At 43.9% G+C, this 22,982-nt stretch overlaps 1 protein-coding gene across 26 annotated transcripts in view; it reads right to left on the bottom strand.

The window, feature by feature from the left end:
* Positions 1–22,982, bottom strand: part of GIT2 (GIT ArfGAP 2) — a 68,223-nt gene that overhangs the window by 8,090 nt on the left and 37,151 nt on the right. For 4 of the 26 annotated variants that reach the window (XM_074007758.1, XM_065524787.1, XM_005572208.4 and 1 more), the window contains 6 exons: positions 16,092–16,234; positions 14,163–14,312; positions 9,941–10,189; positions 7,927–8,016; positions 1,505–1,587; positions 743–931 (listed from right to left, as the gene is read on the bottom strand). In XM_074007758.1, the coding sequence (XP_073863859.1) occupies positions 743–931; positions 1,505–1,587; positions 7,927–8,016; positions 9,941–10,189; positions 14,163–14,312; positions 16,092–16,234 (904 nt within the window). Of the gene's footprint in view, positions 1–742; positions 932–1,504; positions 1,588–7,926; positions 8,017–9,940; positions 10,190–10,744; positions 11,534–14,162; positions 14,313–16,091; positions 16,235–22,982 lie in introns of those variants that run through there. The other 22 variants (XM_074007761.1, XM_074007760.1, XM_074007755.1 and 19 more) reach the window with 10 other exon arrangements.

Consider the following 22,982-nt stretch of genomic DNA (forward strand, 5'->3'; position numbering starts at 1 on the left):
AATTAACTACAAGACGTGCTGCTGGTCAGAGTAAGCAGCCTCCTCTCTCATGCGCAGGGATGGATTTGGGTGATGATGAGATCAACTTTATTTACTTTGAGACAGAGTTTCGCTCGTGTTGCCCAGGCTGGAGTGCAGCTGCATGATCTTGGTTCACTGCAACCTCTGCCTCCAGGGTTCAAGAAATTATCCTGCCTCAGCTTCCGGAATAGATGGGACTACAGGCACATGCTGCCCACGCTTGGCTAATTTTTGTGTTTTTCGTAGACGTAGGGTTTCACCATATTGGTCAGACTGGTCTCAAATTCCTGACCTCAGGTGATCCACCTGCTTCGGCCTCCCAAAGTGCTGGGATTACAGGCGTGAGCCAGTGTGCCCAGCCCAGGATACCTTTTGTGTCAGCAGCCTTGTCCCTAAGGTAGCCCCTTTCCCCCTCTACCTAGAATTAGCACTGTCGCCACCCTAACTATGCCACAATCCTATTTCTAGAAGCACTTATTTTCGGAGCTTCATAACAAGATGAAAAAAAAGAAAATACCACGTAAATCAAACAAAACAAACCAAACCAAAATTGACATTGTTCTTAAGCCTGTTAATGTAGACTTAGGTTTTCAATGACCTTGAAGTCAGCATGCAAGGAACAGCTGCCATTGGGAATAGCTGCCATTGGGAATGTGGGCATCATCCCTTTCTGGGCGCATAACACATGCTCTGCCAAAGCAGGGTCTTCAGTCCTGCTTACCTGTCATGTTTATTTTCTTGGGCTGCTCTTAAGAGCTCCTGTATGTTTTTGGTGATCTGTTCAGTCTTCCTGATGACATCTTCGGTACTAGGGAGAGTGGGGCTTGGGGCCACGTGGGGTTCTGCTGTGTCTGGTACCAAGCCATCACCTGGCCACACCATACTTCTTTGCCGTCCCTTTCGGCTTGACCTGTGAACATTAAAGATGCAGTTAAATACAGCAGGTGCTTATTAGCTGCTCCTCTGCTTCTAGGAGCCACTTTGTATGCACCAGCTAAATGCATGAGCAGGCTGGTCTCGTCATTTCCTTTATCCTGTCTAGCAGGAGACTCACGGTAAGGCTCTAAAATGGGCTATTTCACTCTACCATAGGGCTGGAAGTGTTTGCTCTCATGGGAAGGGTGAAGGAGGGGAAAAGGGAGGGAAATACCTGGGCCGGGGAGAGCGTGTGGTTATAAAGCCATTCCCAGGTGAGCCAATTCCTTGGGTACAAATGCAGAATGTAACCTAGTGTTGTCTTCGTGATGAAGTGGGGTAATGACTTTAAACACACTACAGACAGCTAAAGACACATAACATGCTGGTACAAAGAAAAAGACCTTTCAGCAATAATGTGAGATGACAAGACATGCAAACTATGAGCATATACTTGAATATTTTAAGACTTTATGAGTCTGAAAATAGAGAGAAGGGGTGTGTGTGGTGAACTGCTTCTGCTGGCCCTGGGGGCCCCTCCCCTGGCACGCTCATCCTGTGGATGTACCCCATGCCATCTGGCTCCATGTCGTTGGGAGTGTTGTCGTAGTCACTCTCAGGTGTGCTGTTCTGCTTCTCCAGCCTGGATGCCTACAAGAAAGAAGAGGGACCCTCATAAGTTGGTAACATGAGACCCTTCTCAGGAGTCTTCCCTAGGAACTGTTACCTATTAGGCTATTGGCCTTCACATCTCAAATCTCATTTGGGACAGGGGCCAACTCTCTAGTGAAAATTCAGTAAAAGATGAACATTGGATCCAGAAATGGCCTCTTTCCTTCTTTGCACCATTTTCTTCTTAGCTCAGTGGCTACTCCATAATCACATCCTTGGTACAAACTAACAGACATGCAAAGCAACACACCCTCATTTAGTTCTCAAATTTATAACATAATGAGATGTAGTTAAAATACAGGCAGGGTGTGGTGGCTCACGCCTGTAATCCCTGTATTTTGGGAGGCTGAGGCAGGACGATTGCTCGAGGCTAGGAGTTTGAGACCAGCCTGGGCAACATTAAAACAAACAAACAAACAAAAAACATTAAAAAAAACAGGCTGGGCGCGGTGGCTCAAGCCTGTAATCCCAGCACTTTGGGAGGCCGAGACGGGCGGATCACGAGGTCAGGAGATCGAGACCATCCTGGCTAACACGGTGAAACCCCGTCTCTACTAAAAAATACAAAAAACTAGCTGGGCGAGGCGGCGGGCGCCTGTAGTCCCAGCTACTCGGGAGGCTGAGGCAGGAGAATGGCGTGAACCCGGGAGGCGGAGCTTGCAGTGAGCTGAGATCCGGCCACTGCGCTCCAGCCTGGGCAACAGAGTGAGACTCCGTCTCAAAAAACAAAACAAAAAACAAAACAAAACAAAACAAAAAACAAAGAAAAAAACAAAAAAAAACAAAAAAAACAAAACAAAAAAAAACAGCCAGGCATGGTAGCATACACCTGTAGTCCCAGCTCCTCAGGAGGCTAAGGGAGGATTGCTTGAGCCCAGGAGTTCAAGATTGTATTGAACCATGATCGCATCACTGTACTCCAGCCTGGGCAACAGATTAAGACCCTGTCTCAGAAACAAACAAAAAAAATCCCGGCACTTATATGACCACAGACCTTCAGCATTGGAAGTCACCTTCAGATTATCTGATTGAACCCCATATGAGAAAATGAAGGGCCAAAAAAGCTGCGTGGCCCACCAAAGGCCACAAAGTCTGCAGAAAAACAGGACCAAGCACCAGGTCTCCTGCCTCCTGCTACCTCCAATATTTCATGCCTGGGCTCAAATCTACCCCTTAAAATGTAAAGATTCGGTACAACTGTGGCAATCAAAAATGGGATATAGATTCAAAAGAGGAATCCTAAAAATGTTTTGAACAAATGCCAGCACTGCTAAACACAGGATCTTCTAGGGTGACGAAATTCGAAGGGGACTTTATTCCTTCGAAGGGAACTATGTTCTGAGTATTTCATGAACGTTATTTTCCCTCAGTATTTATTTCACCCATAATGCTTGAGAATTTCTTTGGAACAGAAATCAGTGGAGGCTAATTTAAAACCTAAACCAATTACCTTATAAAATACAAGTGTGAGCTATTTCTAGCTTTACTTCTTGAATTTCATCCAAGTTAATCAAAACATGTGACTAAGAGAGTTTTATTGATGCTGCAATAAAATGTGGCTAAGGACACAGATGTAAACTAAGAGCTTTGTTTAAACACATGGAAACCCTATAGCTTTATCCAAAAGAATGGCTACTTTTGAGTAAGTTGGTTTAAGAAGGTCTACATGGCCAGGTGCGGTGGCTCGCACCTGTAATCCCAGCACGTTGGGAGGCCGAGGTGGGCAGATCACTTGAGGCCAGGAGTTTGAGGTTAGCCTGGGCAACATGGTGAAATGTCATCTCTACTAAAACTACAAAAATTAGCCAAGTGTGGTAGTGCACACCTGCAGTTCAGCTACTTGGGAGGCTGAAGTGAGAGGATCTCTTGAGCCTAGGAGGCAGAGGTTGCAGTGAGATGAGATCACACTACTGTACTCCAGTCTGGGTGACAGAGCTAGACCCTAACTCAAAAAAAATAAAAAAATAAAAAAACCAAAAAACCCCCCACAAAACTACGTAAAGCCTGATTGTTGCTTCTTACTGATAACACCTGGTGGGTACAGGCAAGGCAGCTGGACCCATGTGGAGGAGTCCCCCTTATTCACACCACACTTTGTTTGCTATCCCCATAGACTCTCCTTCTGCTCCCAGGGCACATGTTCTCTTCTCTGTCGGCTGAGTTCTTCCATCCACACCTCCACACATGGTCTGTTTAGTTCCCAGCCACTCAAATACAAGACACTTGCTGTGGGCTCCTAAAATTCACTATGAACTCATGCATCCTGCAGCCACTCAAATCCATTTGGCAAATGATTAAATGTTGGCTTGGAGCCATATGGGGAGTTTGTAAAGCTAATTTCTGTAGAATCTATAACTTTGGTGATTCCTTTGTTTATATCTCCTACCAATAAGTAGTTCTGCTTCTCTTGCTGCCTTGTTTTGATCTGGCTTTATGAACAGTCAATGAGCTTGGCTCCTAGAAGTCTATAGCAGGAAGATCATGGGCAAGCACTGTGGTCTTCCAGAGATGAGCTTAGAAAACCAAAAAGAAAGAAAAAAACCCAAAACCCTTCTTATCTTGTCACAGGGAATGCCTAACTTTTCTTTTCTTTTTCTTTTCTCTTTTTTTTGAGGTGGAGTTTCACTCTTGTTGCCTAGGCGGGAGTGCAATGGCGTAATCTCAGCTCACTGCAACCTCTGCCTCCCAGGTTCAAGCAATTCTCCTGCCTCAGCCCCCCGAGTAGCTGGAATTACAGGCATGCGCCACCACACCCATCTAATTTTGTATTTTTATTAGAGACGGGGTTTCACCATGTTGGTCAGGCTGGTCTCAAACTCCTGACCTCGGTGATCTTCCTGCCTCAGCTCCAAAAGTGCTGGGATTACAGGTGTGAGCCACCGCACCCTGCCAACTTTTTTTTCTTTTCTTTTCTTTTTGAGACAGGGTCTCACTCTGTCGCCTAGGCTAAGTGCAGTGGTACAACCTCAGCTTGCTGCAGCCTTGACCTCCCAGGCTCAAGCGATTCTCCCACCTCAGCTTCCTGAGCAGCTGGGACCACGGGCATGTGCCACCACGCTCGGCTAATTTTGTACTTTTTTGTAGAGACAAGGTCTTACTATGTTGCCCAGCCTAGCCTCATAATCCTGAGCTCAAGTGATCCTCCAAGTTTGGCCTCCCAAAGTGCTGGGATTATAGATGTGAGCCACCACACCTGGCCCCAACTAAATTTTAAGTTTTATTTTGGTTTTTATATATACACCCACACAGAGGTATGTGTGTGTATACATATACACATATATCAATAGATAAAAACTTGCATTTACGTAATTATACTGAAAAATGTGCCCAGAGCTGCTCCAGTGGAAAACTAGAAACAGAATTAAACCCAGAAAATTCTACATATTTATAATGAATCTTTTTTATTTATTTATCTGGAGACAGAGTCTCGTTCTGTTGCCCAGGTTAGAGTACAGTGGCACGATCCTGGCTCACTGTAACTTCTGCCTCCCAGGTTCAAGCGATTCTCCTGCCTCAGCCTCCCAAGTAGTTGGGAGTATAGGCGCCCACCGCCATGCCTGGCTAATTTTTTGTATTTTAGTAGAGACGGGGTTTCAATGTGTTGCCCAGGATGGTCTTGAACTACTGAGCTCAGGGAATCTACCTGCCTCGGCCTCCCAAAGTGCTAGGATTACAGGCATGAGCCACCACACCTGGCCTTTATAATGAATCTTTTTGCCTTCCCCGATGAAATGTGATAATCGCAAATCAAATGCATTACCCTCAATGATCAGAAGTACCAAGTTGCATTTAAACATTTTAGAAGAGCAGTGACTCATATACCTAATAAATGCATTCGGTAAATGTTTCTCAAGTATGGAAAACAACATATAGCAGCAACCACCCAGGAAATCAGTTACTTACACGTTAGTTAAGTCCTTCATCGTTGTCAACAAAAGCATATGTACAGAATTTCAGTGTAGCCAGCATTTAATGTATCAAAATTATTATAAACATGCAGAGCCAAAAGCTATTGGTTAAGAGTGCTGCTCTCTCAAAGCTGTTAATAGGAAGGTTACCTTATAGCTGGTGCTGGTTCAATTTATTTAATAGGTTTACAGTTTTCTCTGAATAAAGACACGCCATAAAAATCTAAACTCATGATGAAGCTGTCAGGAACAATCAGGGTGATCAGTTTAAATGATTTTTGTACAAAACTCTATCTCAGCAAGCAGTCCTTGCAATGATTTTGGAGGCTACCATACAAATTAAAAAACAAAATTTCACAGTAGACAAAAGTGGTTTGACTTACAAAATTTCTAATGAGGTATTTAATCACTAACTGTCCTTTAGTTGTATCTGGGCTATTTTAATGAAAACATTACAGTTCAATTTCAGAACTGCTCAGGAGACCTTTTTTTTTTTTTTTTTTTTTTTTGAGACAGTCTCACTCTGTCGTCCAGGCTGGAGTGCAGTGGTGCAATCTCGGCTTATTGCAACCTCCGCTTCCCAGGTTCAAGGGATTCTTGATTCTCGTGCCTCAGTCTTCCGAGTATCTGGGATTACAGGCATGCGCCAACCCCCTACTAATTTTTGTATTTTTTAGTAGATACGGGTTTTGCCATGTTGGACAGGCTGGTCTCAAACTCCTGGGCTCAAGTGATCCACCCACCTTGGCCTCCCAAAGTGCTGGGATTACAGCCACTGCACCCAGCTGAGACTTTAAATCCAATTTATCAAGAATTCTTTTTTTTTTTTTTAGTACAATAATTGCTTTTTTTTTTTTTTGAGACAGGGTCTCACTGTGTTGTCCAGGCTGGAATGCAATTGCAAAATCATGGCTCACTGCAGCCTCGATCTCTCATGGTGGGCTCAAGCGATCCTCCCATCTCAGCCTCCCAAGTACCTGAGACTACAGGTGTGCATCAACACACCTGGATAATTTTTTATATTTTTTGTAGAGATAGAATTTCACCATGTTGCTGAGGCTGGTCTTGAACTCCTGGGCTCAAGCAATCCACCCGCCTAGGCCTCCCAAAGTGTGCGAGTCACTGCACTCAGTGAGAATTCTTAATAGACTACTGTGAAAGTGAAGTAAAGAATTCCAAAAGGGTCAGGGCATGGTGGCGCATGCCTGTAGGCCCAGCTACTCAGAAGCCTGAAGTGGGAGGACTGCTTGAGCCCAGGAGTTTGAGGCTGCAGTATGCTATGACCACGCCTGTAAATAGCTACTGTACTACAGACTGGGCAACATAATGAGGCTCTGTCTCTTAAAAAAAAAAACCAATCCTGAAAGGGCCTTGATAATCCATATGCCACTGGAACTAGGAAAGAAAGGCTCTCCATCATTCCTAGGTGTGGAGGGAATGGCAAAGGCCCAGTGCAAACCCCACCTTGCCTGTAAAGGTGGTTCCTTACCCACAGCCACCTTCCTCCTCTTACCTTACATTACCCTTCCATTCAAAAAGAGATGGAGCCAGAACTAGGACATGGATTTTCAAAGCTTGTGCTCTTTCCACGGCTTTCCCAGGTTGCAGTCATGTACCACTCTTTGTGCATGAAAGTATTTTTTAATCGACAGTGCCTTCGGGAGCAGGGGCTGTGCCACCTAAGTCCTTAGTACCCTTTCATTGACTTACCAAAACGCTGTGTATGGAGGAGTTGCTTAATACTTACTGCCTGACTACTCTAAAAGGGGCTTAACTGAATCATGCACTGCTATTGAGACCATAAATTATACACCAGTAGGTGGGGTTTAACCAACCTGTACAAGTGAACAGCTTTAGGCTAACAGCTGCTTGCACAGATCCAATGCCACAAGGTGTTACAATTCTGATTCAAGATGCAGGGACTTGTAAACCTTGGTTTGTCAAGTGTAGTGCTGACATAAAATGTGTCACAGGTTTAAAAAAAAAAAAAGGCATGACATTTTAGTACTTCAGCGAGTCCACATACAGCAGTTTCAATATGACAACTGTAGCCCTGAACAAATTGAACAGATTTGGCCTATTATAATATCTAACCAGCAGCCAGCTAGTTTTCTGGTTGTTTAAAAAGACAGTATGCTCAGAATAAATGCTGTAGGGTGATTTGCAAACTTTGTTAAATATGACGTGAATATGAGCAGTGTGGGGTTAGAGAAAGGTAGGCGCCCTCGATGGGTGAGCGTGCATGTGCGCGAGTGTGCACCTGATGCACTGTGAGAAACCAGGAGGAAGCGCTGCCTCATGCAGGACGGAAGGGCAGTTAGCGAGGGACAGGAGGGCCAGAGCCCAAGCACAAAGAGCCCAGGAGCACGGCCCCTCCTCCAGAGAGCAGACCATTCAGAATGTACTTAACCCTTCGGGCGCTTTCGTCCCTCGACCAGGAAAGTGTGGAGGGGAAGGAAGGCAGAGATGAAGAGGAGGTCACAAACGCACTCCTCCCGATCTGGAATGGGAAAGAGAAACACACTCGGGAAAATACAAAACAGACCAAAAACCTACCACCTCGCCAGCTTCAGTAAAAGAATCCTGGAACACCACATACTATGTGACGTGAGGGGTGCAATCTCAGTGGCCACCAGCGACAGGACCCCAGAGATGTTTAAACCCTTGGTGAAACACCTCCTGGAAATTACTCTGAATTTAATAAGGCTGCTTTTCCATAAGGGAAATACCTAACATAATTTGTCAAACTTGTAAATAATTTGTTAATGGATACTATGAAATGCGTATTTGTTTTTCAGTCAGGACTGATGTGAGATGAGAAACTATACAAATGATTCTAAGTTGCTATACACTATCAATCTAATTTTTAGTACAGTTATAGTCCTTCTTGATATGATATCTTTATATTCTAATTTTTTTCTAAAATAAGAAAGTACACTGAAAAATAACAAAGGCTGATTTTCCTAAATTTTGTCTTCAGCTATACAAAAATAAGATTCTTAACTTAGGGTGGGCGTGGTAGCTCACACCTGTAATCCTAGCACTTTGGGAGGCTGAGGTGGGCGGATTGCCTGAGCTCAGGAGTTTGAGACCAGCCTGGGCAACATGATGAAGCCCCATTACTACTAAAACACAAAAAAATTAGCCAGGCGCGGGAGCATGTGCCTGTAGTCCCAGCTACTCAGGAGGCTGAGGCAGGAGAACTGCTTGAACCCAGGAGGCAAAGGTTGCAGTGAGCTGAGATTACACCACTGCACTCCAGCCTGGGTGACAGAGCGAGACTCCGTCTCAAAAAAAAAAAAAAAAAAAGATTCTTAACTTAGTTCAATGGCATTCCCATTACATCAAATTTATCAAATCAACTGCCTTAGAATGTTAAACCCAAATATCTTAAAAAGAATTTGAGATGATAGACTCCCAATTATAGTAAAACAATATTGTAATTTTAACACACTGAAAATTGACAAAATTAAACTAGGGTTTAATTTACAAAACCATGTCCTTGCTATGCATCTACCTTGAGAATTTTTTTGGAAACTCCCGTAAAATTTGACTGAAGAAATAATAAACTTTGACACTCAAAAAGACAAATACTACTCTCCGAAAAAGCATACGTGAAAAAGTTTAAATGTCTGTAACATCTTGGCAAAACACATATTTTTATAATAAAGTAATCCAGGATAAATATATTTGAAAATCTCACAACACAGTATGTATCCCAATGCAAAATAAGATTGTAAGAAACGTGCTGCAGAACACAATCTCTGGAATTCAGCGCTTCTAAGACTGATGAAGAATATTACATTTCCTTTTCTGAGATGACAAAGCCACACTTCCCCCACCACGGGGGAGGAGCAGGATGCAGAAGCGAACCTAGCAGGCACACTGAGCACACATGGAGAGGCTGCGGAGGCCTGGAGCCTTCCAGACTTGCCTGGGTACCTGGGCCACAGACTCAAGGCCACCTGCTTGAGGAGGAGCTGAAAAGCCATCTTGGATTCTAAGGGCTCCAGTCCTTAAAGGGGCACATCCCTGTCTAGCTCCAAGAAGGCGACACTTCCTTCTGAGAGTGACCTTTATGATCTGCTTTTGTTTTTGGAAGTGGGGAAGGAAGGAAGCTTTACCAAAAAAAGTTCCAACACTGGCTGGTTGAGAAATAGCCACGGATGTGGGGGAGAAAAAAAGTAGCAGTTCGGGCAAGAGCCAGAATCCCCAACTTGGTTAGGAAATCATCAGCCCATGGCCCTGTGTGCTTGTGGGAACATCGCAAGCATCTGTGGACATGTTAATACAGCAAACACAATGGTAACTCTCTTAGCCCAATTTGGCAAAGCAGAGGTGTGGGGACCTGCAGGTTCAGAAGAGGGAACAGAGTAGTCAGGCTGCACAGAGTGAATAGCGGAAGCGCCAGTGGTATTACTTACGTGTGCGGGGAAGGGCTGGAGTCTCGTCCTGCTCTCTTCAGGGCGGCTCGCTTCTCCCATTGGGAGATACGGTTTCTGACCTGATCCGGTCTCGTACATGGACATGGGCCTACTGCCCCGGGCAGACGGACGTCTCTTTAAGGAAGAGTGGTTGGAAGTGTCTGTGTACTCAGAACCAGTTTGCACCTGATATACATTGGTTGTGGCCTGTTTCCTGAGGTTCGAATTTTCACTCTGGAGTGTTTGAAGCTGAAAGAAATGTTTGGCAGTGGGACTGTGTTTTTTTATAGCAAGCAGAAAAAGCAAACACCAAGTAAATGAATACAACTACCAGCTTTAAACAATAAGGGCAATAACAGCTAGCGGGGCTGAAAGTAAAAAGCCAATACAAACAAAGACCCTTTCTTCTGGATGGGGTGAAACACAATCAACTCCCTTCATCATGTAAGCAAATTAAATAGCTTCATTTCTGAATGCGGAAAAGTTGTGGTTTGGACTTCCTCAAAACAAAATGTCTAACCGCTTAAAAATTTGTCATGGTGGGCTGGGAAATGTTTGCAGGCAAGCTGTATACTGGATTATTCTAAGGTTGTTTCAAGCAAGAGCTTGAGATCATTAAAACATCATTTAGGTAACTTGCTTTTCAAATGAGCCCCGAGCAATTTGCAAAGGCCAAAAATGACAGCAGACACCATGGAAGCAGCACAAAGATGATGAGGGTTGCTTTGCAAAGCAAGAAAGACAGAAGTTCAGCTTATGAAAAATCAGATCAGCTATTGCTTTCCAAAAAGCCAACAAGAAAAATTATGATCAACAAGTTTTTATTACATAATACTCTTGATATTCCAAACAATTCAGCACTTTGTAAAAAAAAAAAAAAAAAAAAAAAGAGAAAACTGGATCATGGTAAGTTTGCTATATTAACATATCACAAAGAAAACTGGAAACCTATTATCTATGGAATCGACATCTTCGCATGGATGCTCCACGCAGCACGCTTGCTTCCGTCTGGTGAGTGATCATCTTTCAGCCAGGACTGGAATATTTGGCCTTTCTCTCCTTTGGCTTTGTCACCCAAAAAACACGACCTCAGTGGTGTCAGCTTTGAACATGCTAATCTGCCTGGCACCACCCCATTTTAGAGACTGTCACTTGGAGGCCCTGAATGCTCCTTCCATTCCTCACATGCAGGCTGCTCCATGGTGCTGGATGGATTAGAGTTAAGGGGTCAGCAGGGAATCGTGTTACTCTTTGGCATCTGGCATTTTAAACACCATTCACCACGTCCATTCTGCGCAGGGTCCTTCCCTTCTGGCGCGCCTTCATCTTCCATGGACATTTTATAAGCTGGGTGTGGTGTGAGTTCAGCTGTCTACTCTTTGACAGAGATTGTAAAATCTGACCAATTTCCCCACCAGTGCCAAAGTTTAAGTCCACGAGCAACTGTTTGCACCAGAAGATCATTACTTTTTCAGTAGCAAACCCATTCAATGTTAGGAGTTGCTTTAAATTTTTATTTAGAAAGCACCAATCTGTGAAAAATACACCAATAGTAGTTGCTCCTCTTCATTAATTAGCATCTTTTCCAAGCAACTGTTAAATGTGAAAAATCAGATACAAATCATGCTACTTTGTCAACTTTATGTATATTAAAAACTTTACCTAACTTTGAAATAAAATCAATACATCTTTGCTAAATAAACAAATTCTATATACTTTATATTAATCATGCCAAACTGCTGCGAAAGTGTGACTTACTGCCTCTTCCCCAAAAAGACCACTCATTCTGTTTCCTTGAAGAGCAAGCCATTACAGAATGATAGACTGCTTTTATCCCACAAAGGCTGGCAGGGTATAGCTAATATCTGCAATTCCCTTTCCAGGGAAAGAACAGCTGCAAAGTGACAAAGCAGCCCTGAACATTTCTACATTCCAGGATACAGACAGGCAATGAAGTGCCTGTTGAAACTACTCATTAGAGAACCCAGGGCCTAGAGTGAAATGGTCAAGGTTCAAGGACTGAGGCGTGTAACTGACACATGTCCCTCAATGGGGCACTGGTGCATCTAATCACGTGTTTGTCTGTGTAAAAAGCCTCTGTGGCAGTATTTTAGTTAAAGCCTTCACATCTGAAACTTTACCCTAACACTTTTCATGCTTGGATTTTGCCTGAATGTGTTCTCATGAGCACAAGTTCTTGGTTTCAATTTTTAAAAAATTTTAGTACTCTGTATTTAGAGAGATGTCCTCACATAAATTTTTACGATGTTTATCTTAATAAGAACCAGGCTACACTTTATTTGGAAGGAGTATAAGGAAAATAAAAAGTTATAGACAATTCAATAGTTTCAGAAATCAGAAGCATTTCTTTTTTTTTTTTTGAGACGGAGTCTGGCTCTGTCGCCCAGGCTGGAGTGCAGTGGCCAGATCTCAGCTCACTGCAAACTCCGCCTCCCGGGTTCACGCCATTCTCCTGCCTCAGCCTCCCAAGTAGCTGGGACTGCAGGCACCTGCCACCTCGCCCGGCTAGTTATTTTTTTTTTGTACTTTTTAGTAGAGACGGGGTTTCACCGTGTTAGCCAGGATGGTCTCGATCTCCTGACCTCGTGATTCACCCGTCTCGGCTTCCCAAAGTGCTGGGATTACAGGCTTGAGCCACCGCGCTCGGCCCCAATCAAAAGCATTTCTAAGAATTGATGAGATAATCAATAAGCAACAGCAGATAATTTCACTTTGCATTTCTCAAAGAAGCTCAAGACATTTGCTTTCAGAGATAATGAGGCTCTCTCTGATTTCCAAAAATACTAAAAGAAGCATTATTAGATTTTAAAAGGTGATGTGCAACAGATTGATTTACAGTGGCAAAATCAGCATGTTTCAGAAATAGTCACCTGGTCAAAATTATTAGTCCAATTAATGGGACAAAGTATAATCCATTAAATAAAATATATTCCAAAGAAGGCAGAGAAAGTACAGGTCCTGTATGTAATAACAAAGGGGCTCTTGGTCTGTCTCGTTTACAGCTGCACGGCAGCCCTAGACAGGACTGGGAGACACAGAACAAGTGTCTGTTTGTTTAAGGCTGGCTCATCTTGAGCATTCTTCATTCCCTGCTACTACAGGCATTAGAGCCATGTATTTCAAAAAGTCTCAAAAATGCTCTAGAACTCAACATCAAAAGGATCCTAGACCAAATCCCAGGCAAAAGTGCACAGCAATTTCCTTCCCTAGTAAGTAGAGGGGCATGGGCCCCTTTTTAGTTCTTTGACCTTCCTTTAGGAAGCAGCACTGAAAAGAGTCCAGGTACACATGGAGTGTACCATGTCCTCAGGTCTTGAAAATGATTTGAAAACCTTACTTCTCAAATGACTGCCTAAATATATAGATCATATATTTCATTTTGTTTCTGGTTAAGTGTCCAAATCTCATTTTAGAACTGAACGATGGGAGTGATACCCACAAAGTCATGGGCAAAATTTGGAATTTTTCAAATGCCCTTACTTAGCCTTCTCACAAAGAGTTGCATACACAATCCCCCTCCTACTAAGGGTATTCCTTGCTACCATCAACCACACTCCTTTCCGGGATTAATATATTCAGATGGTTCTGATTCTCTCAAAAGGTAATGAATGAGAAAACGCTGAGCAAATGAGATTGCTTCTTACCAGTGTGCAGCTCTTGCTAGTACAAATGAAATGGTTTTTTCTTATTTTTTGAGAACCTACTCTGTGGCAGGCCCTCCCGTAGGCTCTGGGGATAATACAAGTTAGTAGTAAACACTGGTAAGCAATAAGGTGGGGATGTGGGATAGGGCTGCCAGGGTGGGAGCAGGGTTTGAATGCTGATAAACATGCCCCTGCCCGGGGCTCTCACTGGCTCTGTCTCCATGGTATGATCATCCCTCCCTAGCAATGGGAAGAATCACATCCATGAAGCGCCATCCAGGCTTCCAGGAAGCACAGAATAGTGCAAGGGTTATTCTAAAGGGCACAAATGCTTAAATAGGATGTTAAGTTTCTCCTCCCTGGGGAACTTACTCTGGATATATTTCATTTTAAATATCCAAGTACATCCTGCTTCAAAAAGACAACTTGGCCCAAAGATTTCTAAGGCTGTTACAATAACTGTTTTTCTTCCCTCGGACCACATCACAGTGCCTGAGATTCTTCCTTGTACTATGGGATTAAAGCATCAACCGTCCTGGCATTTATTAACATGTTACCTTTTTCTGCATAATTCTCAGCTCGTCACTCAAGTTGTTATTCACCTTCATTAGCTGCTGTATCTTGGCCTCAGAAGCCACTAGAGCGTTTTTGACCTCCATAAATTCCTGTACAGTGACTGGTCCATCTGATAAATCTGAATCTAGGCTCTAAAAATAAATTGGGGAAAACGTTCACAATCTGAGATGATGAGAACATTAAAGACTAACAGCTCAAGAATTTCAAATTCTGACCAAGCCAGCTGAATTGCAAAGTTAGTCAAACCAAATTAAGGCCTCTGAGAGTAATGTAAAACTAAAACATAAAAAAGTAGGGTCACTATCCTATTTAAAAAATTTGAAAGTCAGTATTTTCCAATAGAACAGGCAGTGGGGCTACACATCTATGCTGACAATGACTGTCTAAGGAGGTCTGTCCTGTCTTGTAAGCCTTTCTCTCGTTCACTCATGTTTTGCTTTTATTCATTCTTTCATTAATTCCTTCATTCCAACATTTTCATTGAACATTAGGCAGTGTTCTAGGTGCTTGGGATATATTAGAAAAGAGACAAAGATTCCTGCTTCCATGGTGTTTATATCCCAACAGCATGAGAGAGTATATATATTGTATGACTGAGGGTGATGAGTGCTGTGGGAAAAGATAAGACAGAGCAGGGTAGGGGACTGCATGTTAAGCGGGTAGCTGGGTTAAGCCTGTGAGTGGGTGAGAGGTGAGCAGAGCCCCGGGAGGTGAGGGAATAAGTCACATGAATCTGGAGGAAGAACATTCCAGCCTGCAGTGGAGCTCAGCCTGCAGGGAGCAGGTGTGTGGGATGGATTGGGCAGGAGGCCAGGCAGTTGATAGAGGGCCTGGTCACAGCGGGTCCTGAAACGACCTCAGCTCTGACTGAGTGAACCAGGTGGCTTCCCGGAAGTCTGCACAGGGGTGTCCCCTGCATCTGCTAATGGCGCCATCTTTCTCGTAGTCATGTGGGCCGGGGAACTCCGAACACATCTCCCATAAGTCTATCTCCCCACTTCAACCTTCCAACTTATTGCCAAGACTTTTCTATTCTACCTTCCTATTCATCTATTCTCAAATGATTGCCAGGCCCCTCTGTGGGTGTGTCCTGGGGGTCAGCAGAGGGTGCACAGCCTGGGGTCCTGCCGCCTTCTCCACCAGCTCACACTCTGGTCCCGAGGTCTCTCCCACCTGCACCATCTTAGCATGGGTCCTGGGGTGGCCTGCGTCAGCTCCAGTTTGGAGCTCTCCCTCCACTCTCTAACCTACCAGAATAGTCCTCCCCAGACATGGCATCCTGGGCTCCGCACTGCCTGTGAGGCCCACGCTCTTCCGCTGGGCGTCATACCCCTCTTGCTGCAGCTTCGAGTCCCACCCTTTTTAGGCTGTCCCTATGCATGACCAGCTTCCCCTTAGATGCCCTGGTTTCACTTTCTTTCTGCCTCCTCCATATGCCCCAATCCCAAGCGTCCCTTGAGGCGCATCTTAAGAGCCGTCCTATGACACAGCCCTGCTGATGTTCCCAGCCATAGGTTCTCTCTCTGTTCACTCCCTCAGCCTGTGTGTGCTTCATATGACACACATCACTTTGTGCCTTCTCCTGCAGTTCTCTCTCTCCTAGGCAATGAGACCCTCATAGGAAAGGGATGAGACCTCATTCAGGAGAGTCATATCCAGAGAAGTCACTCAGTAAATACTTGTTGAATGAAAAAAACACACCAGTCACTCCTCACAAGTTTTATAAAGTCTCAACTGCAGCAGGGCTGTGATGCAGGGACAAGGACCCCTATTTTAAAACCATTTAACCTTGTTTCACCTTTGCTTGGCCTGAGCTAGTAACAAACCCAACCTCACTGCACAGCAGCTTTGGCAGGGCTAGCCCTCAGCTGATGCATGCTTGCCCTTCCACAGGACGCACGGCCTCTCACCTTCTGCCGGTTTGCTTTGCTTGCAGTGGTTTCCAAATCTGTGTCTTCGTCTGATGCCACGCTGTCATAGTCGGGCTGGTCGTTGTCTTGACTCTCAATGCTGTGCTGGTTATTGATTGTTTTCAGTATGAGCTCCACATTGTCTATCAATAAAAGCAAACAACTTTAATTCAGGCTTAAAACACTGCTTTTCTTCCAAAAGCTATGGAGAGGATTTTTTGGTTTAGCCATTTAAAGGACATAAAGGGCTGAATGCTGTGCTCTTGCCTGTAATCCCAGCATTTTAGGAGGCCAAGGAGGAGAAATGCTTGAGGCCAGGAGTTTGAGACCTACTTAGGCAACATAATGAGACTCTATCCCTACAAAATAATTTAAAAATTATCCAGGCCTGGTGGTACATGCCTGTAGTCCCAGCTACATAGCTACTCAGGAGGTTAAGACAGGAGGACTGCTTGAGCCGAGGAGATTGAGGCTGCAGTGAACCATGACTGCACCACTGTACTCTAGCCTGGGCATCAGAGTGAGGCCCTATCTCTAAAAGCAAAAACAAAGACAAAAACAAAATACACAAGGACTGAAAGAAAATGACAGAAATGGCAATGTTATATTCACACCAATATAGAGATAACAGAAAAAGTTTTCAACCAGGTGGACAGTTACATAAGAGACTTCAGCATTCCTCATCTACCTGCCAAATATGGGCAAATTAAACAGATGGCTTAGGAAGGAACTGCTCAGATAAAAAGGCAAGATCCCAAGTTTCTAGAGATAGAGCCTAGCTCCAGGTCATGAAGATAAGGCTGTAGGTAATGGAAGATAAACTATAATTTGATTAATACCTATAACATGTTTACAAGGTAATATCAATCAAAACAGAAAGCAACTTGTTAAACTGGAGCCAGAACCTAGGCACTCAAAGAATAGAAACATTGTGCTGGACGTGGTGGCTCACACCTGTAATCCCAGCACTTTGGGAAGCCGAGGCGGGTGGATCACGAGGTCACGAGGTCGAAACGATCCTGGCTAACACGGTGAAACCCCGTCTCTACTAAAAATACAAAAAATTAGCCAGGTGTGGTGGCGGGCGCCTGTAGTCCCAGCTACTTGGGAGGCTGAGGCAGGAGAATGGTGTGAACCCACTTGCAGTGAACCAAGATCACACCACTGCACTCCAGCCTGGGCGACAAAGCAAGACTCCATCTCAAAAAACAAAAACAAAAACAAAAAAAATTGGCATTTAGTCAATTACCTGCATCTCAGTGAGACAAACAGATAGAGGAGAATGAATCAAATACACATGTGCATGTTACAAGGAGTGTCTATTCCATAAGGGAGCAGGGATTATTCTATTGGATCTAATACACTTTGAACAAAAGATTTCACAAACTAAAGTCTCTCTGATTTCTTTCAGGTTACTCAAACTCTGACTTCTAATACTGCTTCCCAGAGATGTTGAGGAAACAAAGGATGGATGATATCTGGGTGATGAATTGTGGTTATTTAAAAGGACTAGGTCCCAGCCGGGCACAGGGGCTCACATCTGTAATCCCAGCACTTTGGGAGGCTGAGGCAGATGGATCACTTGAGGTCAGGAGTTTGAGACCAGCCTGGCCAACATGGTGAAACCCCATCCCTACTAAAAATACAAAAATTAGCTGGGCATGGTGGTGGGCATCTGTAATCCCAGCTACTTGGGAGGCTGAGGCAGGAGAATCGCTTGAACCCAGAAGGTGGAGGTTGCAGTGAGCCGAGATTGCACCACTGCACTCCAGCACGGATGACAGAGCGAGAGTCTGTCTCGAAAAATAATAAGTAAAATAAAAGGATAGGTCCTATTTTAACTTTTTAAATGTTTTAAAACACATAAATATAATGATTACAGAAGTAACAGTCAATACATACAATTTAGAAACTAATGAGCAAGTAAGATAAAGTAATCACTTATAGCCATTGTTATTTGTTGATCTATTTTTTTCTAGGTTTTTTTCTGAGCACTTACATCCACACACAGTCAATTTTTGTTATTCTTGGTAGTTATTTTATTTATTTATTTTGAGACAGAGTCTCACTCTGTCACCTAGGCTAGAGTGCAGTGGCGCGATCTCAGCTCACTGCAAACTCTGCCTCCCAGGTTCACGCCATTTTCCTGCCTCAGCCTCCCGAGTAGCTGGGACTACAAGTGCCCGCTACCATGCCGGGCTAATTTTTTTGTATTTCTTTAGTAGAGATGGGATTTCACCATGTTAGCCAGGAAGGTCTCGATCTCCCGACCTCGTGATCTGCCCGCCTCGGCCTCCCAAAGTGCTGGGATTACAGGCGTGAGCCACTGTGCACAGCCTCTTCGTAGTTATGTTCTAAAAAGTTGCTGTGAATTGGCCAATATTAAATCAGTGCTCTTGGGGTTATCAACCAATCAATACATAACCTTGTTCTATATGTGTTTCTGTTTAAAGATACCTTATTTAATACATTTTATTGATTCATTAACATTGAACTCATGGCCAACAGCACTATAAATCATGCCTGAATGATGCTTATTTAACACACATTTCTCCATCGGGCACATCACAGCCTTCTTGCACTTAGACACACTAGACAGAGCTTTAGGACTATGCTTGGAGGCCACTTTTTTTCTTTTTTTATTGAGACAGGGTCTTGCTATGTCACCCAGGCTGGAGTGCACTGGCATAATCATAGCTCACTATAGCTTCTAACTCTTGAGCTCAAGTGATCCTCCTGCCTCAGCCTCTTGAGTATGTAGGACTACAGACACATGCTAACACACCTAGGTAATTTTTAAATTTTTTGGTAAAGATGGGGCCTTGCTATGTTGTTCAGGCTTGGAGATACTTTTTTTTTTTTTTTTTTTTTTGAGATGGAGTCTCACTCTGTCGTCCAGGCTGGAGTGCAGTGGTGCGATCTCAGCTCACTGCAACCTCCGCCTCCTGGGTTCAAGCGATTCTCCTGCCTCAGCCTTCTGAGTAGCTGGGATTACAGGCAGACGTCACCATGCCTGGCTAATTTTTCTTGTATTTTTAATAGAGAAAGAGTTTCACCATGTTGGTCAGGCTAGTCTTGAACTCCTGACCTCGTGATCGGCCCACCTCAGCCTCCCAACATTCTAGGATTACAGGCGTGAGTCACTGCGTCTGGTCGAGACACTTTTGAGATAGGGTCACCCATGCTAGAGTGCAGATGTGATCATGGCTCACTGCAGCCTCAACCTCCTGGGCACTCAATCGATCCTGGGTGGGGGTGGGGCATTTTAAAACAGTGAAATGACCAGTGAAAAGCACACAAATATGACTAACTATTTGTGTGGCACTAAATAGACCACAGACACTTATTTATAGCATGAATGCAGAAACAAGAAGTCAAGGAGTCTCCTCCCTGTTCAATCTCAGCTGGAAACATGTGCTTTTGATGACTCAATTTTTTTCTCTGCTCTGTATATTTCTTAGAATGACCTTGAAAATGCTGTATTAATTTTGAGGTCACAAATAAATTTTAGCAAGTAGATGAATTTCTAAATATGGGATGTGCACATGATGATCAATTGTGTATTTATACTTACCTGTGGTATACTCACTTGTACACATATATTTACATAAATATGTTTTCCTTACAAAATTGGGGTTATACAAAACCTTTTAAAAACGTCATTAGTTGGCTAGGCATGGTGGCTCATGCCTGTAATCCCAGCACTTTGGGAGGCTAAGGCAGGCGGATCACGAGGTCAGGAGTTCGAGACCAGCCTGGCCAATATGGTGAAACCCTGTCTCTACTAAAAATACAAAAAAATTAGCTGGGCATGGTCGCGTGCACCTGCAGTCCCAGTTACTCTAGAGACCGAGGCAGGAGAATCGCTTGAATCCAGGAGGCAGAGGTTGCAGTGAGCCAAGACTATGCCACTGCATTCCAGCATGGGCAATAGAGGGAGACTCCGACTCAAAAAAAAAAAAAAAAAAACAAACTGTTGTTTTTAAGACTAAATTTCACATCTGAAATTTTCAAGGTGCTCAGATGAGAAACGGGAACTACAACTGATTACTCAAGTTGAGCCCTGGAGGTACAGGATAAGGACCTGGGCTTTAAACTACTTCATAACAAAAAAGAAAAAAAGAAAGAAAAAAATAAACTAGCATAACCAGCAACCGTTCAGAGGTTTATTCAATAGCAGCAGTGATATGCAATCTTGTTTCTGTGACTATCTCAGTGATCTTGGGAAGCATTCAAAACCAGCAAATGTACACTGACGTGTGTCTGTAGCGATGTGGGCCCATCCCAGGTTTCAGCTGGGGCCTAACCATAGTTGTTTTTCAGTCTCATTACTGTTCCTTTGAAAAACTAAGATTTAGTCAGGCGAGGTGGCTCATGCCTGTAATCCCAGTACTTTGGGAGGCCAAGGCAGGCGGATCACGAGGACAGGAGATTGAGACCAGCCTGGCCAACATGGAGAAACCCCGTCTCTACCAAAAAATACAAAAATTAGCTGGGTGTGGTGGTGCACACCTGTAATCCCTGCTACTCAAGAGGCTGAGGCACAAGAATCACTTGAGCCTGCGTGGCAGAGGTTGCAGTGAGCCAAGATCATGCCACTGCACTCCAGCCTAGGTGACAGAGTGAGACTTGTCTCAAAAAAAAAAAAAATCAAACTTTATTACTTTATCTAATATAATTACTACTATAGTATAAATGTTTGTTCCCTCCAAATCTCATGTTGAAATGTGATCCTCAGTGTTGGAGGGGAAGAAGACTAAAGGGAGGTGTTTGGGTCATGGGGGTGGATCCTTCATGAACAGATTAATGCCCTCCCTTTGTAGTGCGTTCTTGCTCTGTTAGTTCCTGCTAGGAGCCGGTCATTGAAAACAGCCTGGCACCTCCCTCCTTGCTCTCTTGCTTCCTCTCTCACCGTGTGATCTCTGCACATGCAGCACCCCTTCACCTTCCACGAGTGGAAGCAGCCTGAGGCTCTCACCAGATGCCCAGTCCTACAGTCAGCAGACTCATGAGCCAAATACACCTTTTTTCTTTACAAATTACCCAGTCTCGGGTATTCTTCTATAGCTACACAAAAAGGACTAAGACAATTACATATTCTTTTTTTTTTTTTTTGAGACGGAGTCTCGCTCTGTCGCCCAGGCTGGAGTGCAGTGGCCAGCTCACAGCAAGCTCCGCCTCCCGGTTCACGCCATTCTCCCGCCTCAGCCTCCCAAGTAACTGGGACTACAGGCGCCCGCCACCTCGCCCGGCTAGTTTTTTGTATTTTTTAGTAGAGACGGGGTTTCACCGTGTTAGCCAGGATGGTCTCGATCTCCTGACCTCGTGATCCACCCGTCTCGGCCTCCCAAAGTGCTGGGATTACAGGCTTGAGCCACTGCGCCCGGCCACATATTCTTTTTTTAAAAAGGTAAGTATGTACTATTTTAAAATGTGACTAATTGTTCCTCTTTATTACTCAGTTGCTTCTAATGTTTGTGTTTTTCTACATAACATACATATAACATCTCTGATAATTTCCCTTCAGTTAACACCTAAGAATGGAATTATCAAATCAAAGAGCTGGTATTTTTTTAAGACTTTATTTTTTAAATTAAAATTTTTTTTTTTTTTTTTTTTTGAGACAAGAGTCTCGCTCTATTGCTCAGGCTGGAGTGCAGTGGCGCAATCTCAGCTCACTGCAAGCTCTGCCTCCTGGGTTCATGCCATTCTTCTGCCTCAGCCTCCTGAGTAGCTGGGACTACAGGTGCCCACCACCACGCCTGGGTTATTTTTTGTAGTTTTAGTAGAGACGGGGTTTTACCGTGTTAGCCAGGATGGTCTCGATCTCCTGACCTTGTGATCTGCCCACCTCAGTCTCCCAAAGTGCTGGGATTACAGGCGTAAGTCACCGCGCCTGGTACCCAATTTTTTTTTTTTTTTTTTTTTTTTTTTGAGACAGAGTCTTACTCTGTTGCTCAGGTTAGAGGACAGTGGTGTCATCTCGGCTCACTGCAACCTCTGTCTCCCAGGTTCATGCAATTCTGCCTCAGCCTCCTGAGTAGCTGGGATTACAGGCGCATGCCACCACGCCCAGCTAAATTTTTTTTATTTTCAGTAGAGATGGGTTTCACCATGTTGCCCAGGTTGATCTCGAACTCCTGACCTCAAATGAGCTGCCCGCCTCAGCCTCCCAAAGTGCTGGGATTACAGGCGTGAGGCACCACACCCAGGCCATTTTAAGACTTTAAACTTATCCAAAGACTCGTCACTGTGCCTTCACCAAAATTTAATAAACCTTTTCAGAACTTCCTTATTCCTGGTTGAACAGATAAAACCAAATTCCTGAACAGGCAAGAAGAATGAATGAGTTGTTGTCAGTTAATGATTACTGTCTTTGGGGAATGTGATACTGACTGAAAACTTAATTTTTATGGTACATATTTCTTTTGCTTAAATGACTTACAATGAAAAATGTCTAATTTCTATAATTAGAAAAAAACAATATGGATACAGTAATAGGGCTGGAGAGGAAGGACATTCCGAAGCATGCAGACAGGACCTGGCCTACTGAACTAGACTCAACAGGGCACCTGTGAAACAGATGCTCACAGCTCTCCTTATAATTGTATATCAGAGTAATTCTCACTGAAGACATTTAAAGTTTTTGGCAACAAATTTTAATTATGTCGGACTCAGTTTCGTAGGTAAGCAACAGCAGATATTATGCAGTTTCAATCAAGAAGAGTTTTTTTTTTTTTTTTTTTGAGACAGAGTCGTGCTCTGTCACTCAGACTGGAGTGCAATGGTGCAATCTCGGCTCACTGCAACCTCCGCCTCTCAGGTTCAAGTGATTCTCCTACCTCAGCCTCCCGAGTAGCTGCGATTACAGGTGCCTGCCACCATGCCTGG

The sequence above is a fragment of the Macaca fascicularis genome, chromosome 11 (genome assembly GCF_037993035.2).
Source record: "Macaca fascicularis isolate 582-1 chromosome 11, T2T-MFA8v1.1".
Classification (NCBI taxonomy): Eukaryota; Metazoa; Chordata; class Mammalia; order Primates; family Cercopithecidae; genus Macaca; species Macaca fascicularis.